This window comes from Pelmatolapia mariae, linkage group LG10_11 (genome assembly GCF_036321145.2).
Source record: "Pelmatolapia mariae isolate MD_Pm_ZW linkage group LG10_11, Pm_UMD_F_2, whole genome shotgun sequence".
Taxonomy (NCBI): domain Eukaryota; kingdom Metazoa; phylum Chordata; class Actinopteri; order Cichliformes; family Cichlidae; genus Pelmatolapia; species Pelmatolapia mariae.
In genome coordinates this window covers 70,095,845-70,104,559 of record NC_086236.1, presented here as the reverse complement: position 1 = coordinate 70,104,559, position 8,715 = coordinate 70,095,845, and the positions used below count along the sequence as shown (strand labels likewise).

Sequence of the window (8,715 nt, the reverse complement as noted above, 5' to 3'; positions counted from 1 at the left end):
TGCATGTACCCTGGGGGGTTGTGTTCAGTGGAGCATGTATACGTTCTTTGAATGTGTCCATCGTGCAGCTGTGCAGCCCAGAAATATAAAATACACATTAGTGGGATAACATACTCCTACTGTAGGTTTTTCATCAGGGATGTTTGATTTGAAATTGTCACTTCAGTTCTGTTTCTGTCCACCATTTTTCTTTTTTTTTTTTCAATTTGTGCCGCTGGTGGAGTGTAGCTATGTACAATTTTTTAAAATACTGTACTTAAACACTTTTCACCACAAACCTGGAAGCCGTCCAGCACGACAATCTGACATGTTGGCAGTTGGAATTAAAGGCCTCACTCAGGAGCTTCTCTTTGACGGAGCACAGAAGGTACTTTTTACAGCACAGCACTGACATATTTAGTTATCAGACAGAAAATAATTTAACTCTGAAAACATGCTAAAAATAAGATACTACATTAAGATGACAAAGAAAAAGAAAGAATAAAGAATATTAAGTGCAGCTTTTTAAAAATCTTTATCCACTTTGACAATGTCCTTTTTTTTGTTACATCACAGGCTTTTGTATATATTAAAAAATATTTGGACCAAATATTAAAAATGTGCATCTTCCATTCATTTGGATAACATAATTTTAACATAAAGCACTAAACCTAATTGAGATGAATAGTTGTCAGTCAAAAATATATGTAATAAAATATATATATATCATATATTTATGAATGTAAAACTGACACGCAATTAAAAAACAGACTTTTTTGTGTATGTTGCATTATTGCTGAACTTCCACGCCTGGTCTGTGTAAATGTAAGGCAAAGCTCTACACCAAATCCATTAAGCTGCTATGACCTGCAGGTAAAATATCACTTTATATGTGACATGATATCTCCGCTTACAGTTGGATACCTCCCGTGACTCCAAATATACATACCTGTGAATTTAGTTAAAATTAAACTTTGTTTGGCATTTTGGCCTCAGCCTCTCCAGCCCACCGTCTGCCAGCCACGTCTTTATGTGGAAGCTGTTTATTTGCTCTGACGCTGAAGATTTCTACAAATATCACAAGAAGACACTGTATCTGCTGGGCTTCTTTTTCCACCGGTGGCATACCACAGTATGATGTGGCATCATCTATAGATGCTTTCTGGTAAATTTGTGTAGCCTGCTAATTTTTTTCTAAATAAGCAACAGCATGAGGCGCCCGGGGGTAACGGAGTCAGTGATTCATCAGTCACCATTCTTGTCGTAATTATGATTTCTATTTTGACATCTGGGAAAGTCTTTGAAGTGCGTTTGGTGCCGTGGAGAGCCAGCGAACAGCCTAATGGAGATGGAGTATCAAACCTGTTCGGTGCTTGCCAGTCTTCTCTGAGCAATCACCCATGATACCCACCCATGGTGAAACTCCAGCATCTAGCCCAGAACTGGCTCTTTCTTGTCATGGCAAACCTCATCTCACGATCCCCTGAAATAACACCATGTTTGTCAAAGACTTTTTTACAGCTGCTGGAGAACACCGGATAACCCCTCTGTAGGATATTTCACTTTATAGCTGAACTTTTCCAGAAAACATCAGAAATCAAGTCTTGAACCACTGTTAGAGCAAAGTATTAGCCATCTGTGTAGAAAAACCTTTTGTAAGCGTGCGGCAAATATAGCTGATCCTTATGAAAACAGTGATAATGAGGAGGAGTATTACGCTAGAGTTCCTGTTTGTTGGTGCCTTCACCTCTGTTTGTCAGTGAGTAAGCCATTTGTAATGTCAAAATGGAGAAATAATGAAGCATAATGGCGCCTCTTTGCTCTGTGACATGCGGTAATGTTTTTTTTATCACCTCTTAACACTTATCGTGTACCCTCTGATCACCTCTGACAAAAGGATGTCCTCTGGAGAGCATCTGACACTTCTATATGTCTGTTTCGTTTGATTGTTCTTTTCCCGTGAACGTACACAACATTGCACTGTGGATTTCTTTCTATATTTATGGGATAAAAACAGCACAACACAAAGGGAACGCTGGCCCAGACAGGCTGGCACATATCTCAGGGTGTGAACGGGTGGGGGTAATTTCCTAAAGGTGTAGACACCTGGCCTCGCCTGGGGTTTACGGCAAGGTCAGGACACCTGCGCTGTTTTATAGCCGAACTTCCTGCGGAGGGCTTTGCTATTACAGGTGTTCACACCTAACATTTATTTATTTTAGATTTCAAAGGTGGTTCACATACACTCAGCATGTAGAAGTGGAGATGCAGCAGAAGAGCCCCGGTACAGTCGGTTTGGGAGGAAGAGGCATGACAGAATGGCGATTCAGCTTTGTACGGTGAGCTTTTGCACAAACTTCAAATATATTTACAATATTAAACAATCAATGATTCATAAGATGTGATATTTACAGATATTACAAGTGACATGGGTTCAGTGATCGCAGCGGAATGAGTCAGTAACTGGAGTTGATCTTTCTTAGCAGAACTTGAAAGAAAAAAGCAAAAAGAAAACCAAGAAGAACCAAAACAAACCCCACATTTCACATTGTTTCCTCTCCTGTTTCCAGAGGAGACAAACACGCCTCTGGTGTCAAAAGAGCCTGGTCAAGTTAATGCCAAGAAATCTGTGGTACAATACAAACAGTTTAATTGTGTAATTAACAATCAATAACCACTTCTAGTTAGAACATTTCTGCCGAAAGGAACCGAGAAACACTTATAAAACAGTCAGTCGTAACAAAATAACTGGTGTTCTCATTGAAATGAACTCATAAAAAAGAAACACTTTTTTACAGAATATTTATACAGGAGTAGCTTTTTGAATTGGATTCTTAACCAAAGGAAGACACATCGCAGACATCGATTTTCACACAGATTGCATATGTTTTTCTTTCTAAGGTGTTCTATAGGTTAGTCATTTTACCTAAGCTTATTTGCATGATAGTAAAAATTGCATACAACATTAATTGTGAAGCTTGTAGCATGAGTTGCTTGACATACAGCACTTTTTATAGGCAACCTTTAAAGCACATTTCTCCATTTAAAACGTTTAAGACACTTCTTGTTTTTACTGCCCACTGAAATTACATTTATAAATAGAAACAAGATTGGTGGAATAAAAAAAAGAGAGAGAGAGCGCGCACAAGGAAACATAAACTGTTTTTTTAGTTTTTTTTTTAGAAAAAGTAATTACATCAGAAACACTGCATGAACTGCAAATAAATAATGTCAGACAACATAAACATTGTGAAATTCACATTTCCAACTGTGTGGTGATTCAGAAAGTTACAGTGACAAAGGTTTTGCAAAATAATCTAACATCGGCAGTGCCGTATAGTACAAGGCATTTGTTGGCATAGTTTTTTAAGACTGTATTTTTTTACAGTTACAATATAATGTCTATATATATATATATTTATATTTCTTCCCTAACAAATAATATGTAAAGAGACTGAGCTATTCTCGTAGATGCACCTGGGCTGGGTGATCGCGTTCCAGAGTTTGGAGTGATCCATAATCACATTATGCGCTTTTTAAAAAGAATAACTAATCTGCCAGCAGGCTCCAGACTTGATACCTCATAATTAAGGCCTTGTCATCCACATGGTCCTTGATTTCATTTGCTATTTTCTTAAAAAAAAAAAAAAATCCAGTTAAACATCACATACGTAAACACCTATCGAAGTCCTAGCAAACTCCAGGGGAACTTTTTTTTTTTTCCTTTTTCAATATAATCAGTAGCTCAAAAAGATAAAGTAAGTCAGTGTAAAACAACAGACATAGAGTGCAGTCAGCAAATATCCACGGCAACATACTTAATAATTTTTTTGTGCAGATTATTTAAATGATGCATCAGTCTTTACAGTGAATAATACAAGTTTTACAAAATCGAAAAAGTAGTACTTTTTGTATTACTGAGTCTGAAATGGGCTTTCCAGTGTGTGAACACTCATTTCGCACTGTGAGTTCATATATATATCTATATCTATATATATATATCTATATATATATATATAGATATATATATGACCACTCCTCATACAGTCCAGATGCTGTACTGATTGAAAACACTACTTTTCTTTGTTTGCAGTGTGGTGTTTCTGTGGCGGCCAGAGCGTTACATTTAGCACAGTCACCAGTCTGTGTGCACAGGAAAACTCTCAGTACATGTTTCAGAGGGAGAGTCCTACTCCTTGGCCTCGTGCTCCGACTCGGACTGGGCTTCGGCGCCTCGGCCCAGCTGCTCTTCGATCTTGATGGAGAAGATGGTGCTGTTGGTCTGCGTGCTCTCGTCCAGCTCCTTCAGCAGCTCTCCGCTCTCCCTGAAGTCCGTCAGCTCTTCCTCAAAGGCCGGGCTGCTGCTGCTGCTACTGCTGCTGGTGGTGTTGTTGGTCATGGCTGCGGTGGTGGTGGTGTTGTTGTTGTTGTTAATGGGCTCCTTGGGTGCCTTTGCTGGGTGATTGACATAAAAGCGCTGGTTCTGGAAGAACTTGATGATGGTGAGCTTGGGCAGGTCCAGCTGGGCTGAAAGGGTGTGGATGGCCTCCTCGTCGGGGTACAGGCCCACGTCCTGGATGAAGCTCTGCAGGATACCTAGAGCTTCCAGGGAGATCTTGCCTCCACCCGTGCGGGATTTGATGCTCCCTCCGCGGCTGCCTTCGTCCTCCGTTTCGGCCGGAGAGGCGGTGGAGGGTTGGCGAGGTGGCAACCGGGGACCGGTGGTGGGCTGCTGTTGCTGCAAGGGCTGTTGGGAGGGGTGGAGGGACAAGGAGGGCTGGTGCTGCTGCTGTGTCTGAGGCGGCTGAGCCTGCAGTGAGGAAAAAAAGGAAAGAGGGAAGAGAAAAGAGATGGGGATGTTATCAGTGAACACTTATCGGCGCCTTAATAAGGCCTTTCATTAAAATCAATTGAGTTGTGAGGAAAAATGGGCCTGCTGTGTATAGAACAGGCACTTGGTTGAAGGAATTTTCCATGTAATATCTCATTGAATGCAATCAGTTCTGCAGATATGATGTTTTTCCTTTTTTGGTAGTGGGAGATTGAGTCTCATTGTGGAGGTAGAGGAGGCAACAGCCACACACCAGCAGAGATACTCGTACACATGAGTGACACGATCAGCTCCACGCACACTGGGAATTCACAGGCAAACTGGCCTCTCTATTATATCCTGTGCTGCTTATCGGCCTCTATTGCCCGGCAGTGATAAACAAGCTCCCTGTGCACAATTCACATCGCGATGGTCTGGCAGATTTGCCGCCGTGTGAGAATGCTATCGATGGCTTTCGCTCTGCCGTCAGAGTCCCGTTAGTGTAAACACATGACACAGTACTCGTAAAATGTCTCATTGTGTGGTTGGAGAGCGAGTGAGTGGGCAACTCGTGGTCTCTATTGACCCCACAAAATGGGCGCTCTTTTATTTTCATTTCTGAGTCAGACACTGTAGATAGGTGTTTCATAATGAAGTTTGCAAAACAGCACTTTGCAGGGACTCTGCTTGCCAGCTGCATAAATGCACCCAAAGATGTGATTTTTACTGTACCCATATACTGAGCCGGGATAGTTCTTGTTGAGCAAATGTGAGCTAATTTGGCTAATGTATCACGTTAGTAAAAGAGCAGCACAAAATAGTTAAACACCAGTCTCTTATGGACACTGTAAAACTGCACCATTAAATCAGAAATAATCCTATTTTATCAATCTGCAACCATTTTGCATTTGCATGCAAAGTATGCACAAAATTCCCTCATTCCATATCTGCTGCTCAAACTGATTTGTCAAAGAAATCCTATTACCTTATTTATATCCAGTAAATGACAGTCTTTGTGAAACGCTGCCATTGTATCCAAGTAACCAAATAACTAATCAACCACTCTGCTGTGGCTCAGACTTTTAATAGAAGTATTATTGTACTTCATTAAGATGTTTCGACCGTTAACCGAGCCTGTGTGTTATTTTCTATTCATCTGCCAGATGTCTCTTATAAAGCAGCTCTGTTAAGCAAGTTCAGCCTAATGATATCTTTGAAAACGGTTTTTGCTTAAAAAGTAGCAACTTTTAAGTGTTGCAGTGTTGTTAATTTATGTGTTCACAGAAACTCCTGAGTGCTGTTTATTCGAATTCCTGGAGAATTACTGAAAGAATAAGTCAAATGGGGAAAATTAAGGTTTCCCTTTTTTTTTTTAACTAAATTATTTTCGACACAGACCTTTGGAAAACAGGATATGCACAGATACAATAATCAGACTTTCATTAGGATTTTTAAAAATGATTCTCTCCACTGTTACATAATATCTTTAAACTGCTTTTCATAAGAAATTGTACCAAAAAGAGATCCAAATCACAAGCACAAATAATCAAATTGCTTTGATTTAGCAATTAATGATCCATCTATCCATTTTTTTAACAGCTGGGGGAGGGGAGCACCTTATATTTTACTTTGACATCCACACCTAAGGGCAGTTTAGACTAAGCAGTTAACCCAACACGTGATCAGCCACAGCCAACCAGTGGATTCAGCCCCAGAAACATATTGCTGTGATTCAATATTCATGTTCTGGAACACATCTGTTGTAGTTTTAGCTCGGTGCCTTGCCCAAAGGCACTGGCTCAGGTCATAATCTTGTGAAAAATATCACACTCACCTGTAGCTGGTCACTGGAAATGTGCATCAAGTGCGACGGCCGCTCGTTGTGGTGCTGCTGGCCGGCGCTGCTCTCCTGCTCGTAGATGGCATCGCGTTCGGCCTGAGAGAGGCTCAGGAAGCGTCGGATCATGGAGAGGTTCTCCCAGAGTGTTCGGTTCTCTGGAGACGGATCTTCTTTCCAGCGCAGCAGCTCACAGAGCCAGCCCTGGAAAAATATTTGAAAGAAAGGAAGGAGAAAAAGGATACAAATCAGTAAGAATAGAATGTACTGCAATTTGGACCGTGATCTACAAAATGTTTAAGCACAGTTGCAGCCCTAAAAAGGCCAAACAATCAACCAGACTACGAAACCTTAAAACAGAGCTGCTTCTATCGGAAGCATCAAAGTACTGTGGGGAAGAAAAAGCCACTGTTACACCATTTCAAAATAATTAACACATTTGTTCACTAAAATGAACAAAATAAAACGAAAACCACACTCATAAAATGCACCATTGGGGTTTTTTTTTTTGGGTTACACAGCTGAAGATGAAGACGTAAGGTAGACAAGGTCAAGCAGCACAGCAGGAGGGAACATTTTAATATGACAAGAAAGACATACTGGCATATTGAGTAGCACCCTTGGGAGGAAGTGAGTGACTCCCATGTTTAAAATGCTCCAGCAGAGGGCCATGAAAGACAGAGCTGAGAACAGTATAAGACAAGTGCACTAAGAAAAGGCTTTATTTGATTAATACAATGCACAAAGAGGTCTGACCTTGGTGATTAAAAGATTCAGCGAGAGCCCGACACAGGAAGCGCTAACACTCAAAGTGCAGCGGGGAAGGCAGAAAACCCCCCCACATATATTTCACTCGTAGTTGTTCATGTATTTGAAAACGTGACTTAAACATGCATGATAAAAGTTGGTCTCCTTTTAGAGACATCACATCATTTGGTCATACTGCTTTGATATTTTATTCTTTGTTATATTAAATTTTTGTTGTTTAAATAGGGAACTAATCAGTTGCTAAAATAATCAAGATGTTCGAGTTCATATGTTCATTGGATGTTTGAAGATCAAGATACAATACACATACGAATCTAATGATAAATTGAAATGACCAAGAAATCAGTGGGCAGGATTATTGCTCATAAAAACAGCTGCAGGTAGTGATGCACCAATATGTCAGCTTACTATTGGTACCATCAGATTTTGCTGATGTCAACTGATATCCACATAATCAGCAAAAAACATGAAGACTTAGCAAAGTCAGTCTACGTTTTGCTGTCAAAATATGAAAAATTTAAAATGTTTGCTTCCCCAGTATAAAGGGAGAACACAATAAAAATAAAAAATGATCAGAACTGTTGCTTGGTCAAACTATTATTTAAAGCGTTGGTAACATCGGTGTTACTCGATTCTAACTACTAATCTCACTTCCCTTTCATTTCTTTACAAATAGAAACGCCTCACGGTCACAGTTGCTAAATGTGTGTTTATGTTTGCTCATGGAGCCGAGTGAAAGACTGAGGACTGCACAGACAGAAGGGCTCTACAGGGGCTGAGTGACGTGGTCAGACGTGATGACCTAAACCTCAGCAGGCCAGTGTGTGAGTGTGTGAGTAAGAGTGAAAGGAAATAACGCACTGAAGAGCTGCGTGGGAGAGAGAGAAGGGTAACGAAGTGGGGGGGCCTGCAGTGATGTGGGCATGAAATTGTAGTGAAGCTAGAAGAGAGCTGTAAAGGAACAAGAGAGGATGAAGAAGGAGGGATGGCCGGGGAGCAAAAAGCAGCGAGGAGGAAACGCGGCGTCAAAGACAGGCAGCGAGGTGTGCGAGTGTGTGTGTTACAGAGGGCCGCTCTCTCAGTCGGGTAGTCTGTCCTGGCAGCGCGACAGAGCGGCGCTGTAATCTCCCGGCCAGTGCGCGGCAGCACCTTTCATTTCCACAGGATTACACCGTGCTGCTGGTCTGCACGCAGACACACATGCACACACACAGAGGGCAGAGCCACGCCGCCACACTGCATGCAAGAGATAACTCAGCAGTTTGGTTGTCCCCTGTTCCAACTCCTCCCATAAGCCACATCAAACCCAGGAGGGGTTTTG

The 8,715-nt window shown here is 41.3% G+C and overlaps 1 protein-coding gene across 4 annotated transcripts in view; it reads right to left on the bottom strand.

Annotated features, from left to right (window-relative positions):
- Window positions 1-2,323: 2,323 nt before the first annotated feature.
- The window catches only part of satb1b (SATB homeobox 1b), a 58,615-nt gene continuing 52,223 nt past the window's right edge, over window positions 2,324-8,715 (bottom strand). For all 4 annotated transcript variants that reach the window (XM_063487025.1, XM_063487024.1, XM_063487026.1 and 1 more), the window contains exons 12-13: window positions 6,624-6,830; window positions 2,324-4,789 (exon numbers count right to left, since the gene is read on the bottom strand). In XM_063487025.1, coding sequence (XP_063343095.1) covers window positions 4,169-4,789; window positions 6,624-6,830 — 828 coding nt within the window. In that variant the 3' untranslated portion in view covers window positions 2,324-4,168. The remainder of the gene's footprint in view (window positions 4,790-6,623; window positions 6,831-8,715) is intronic.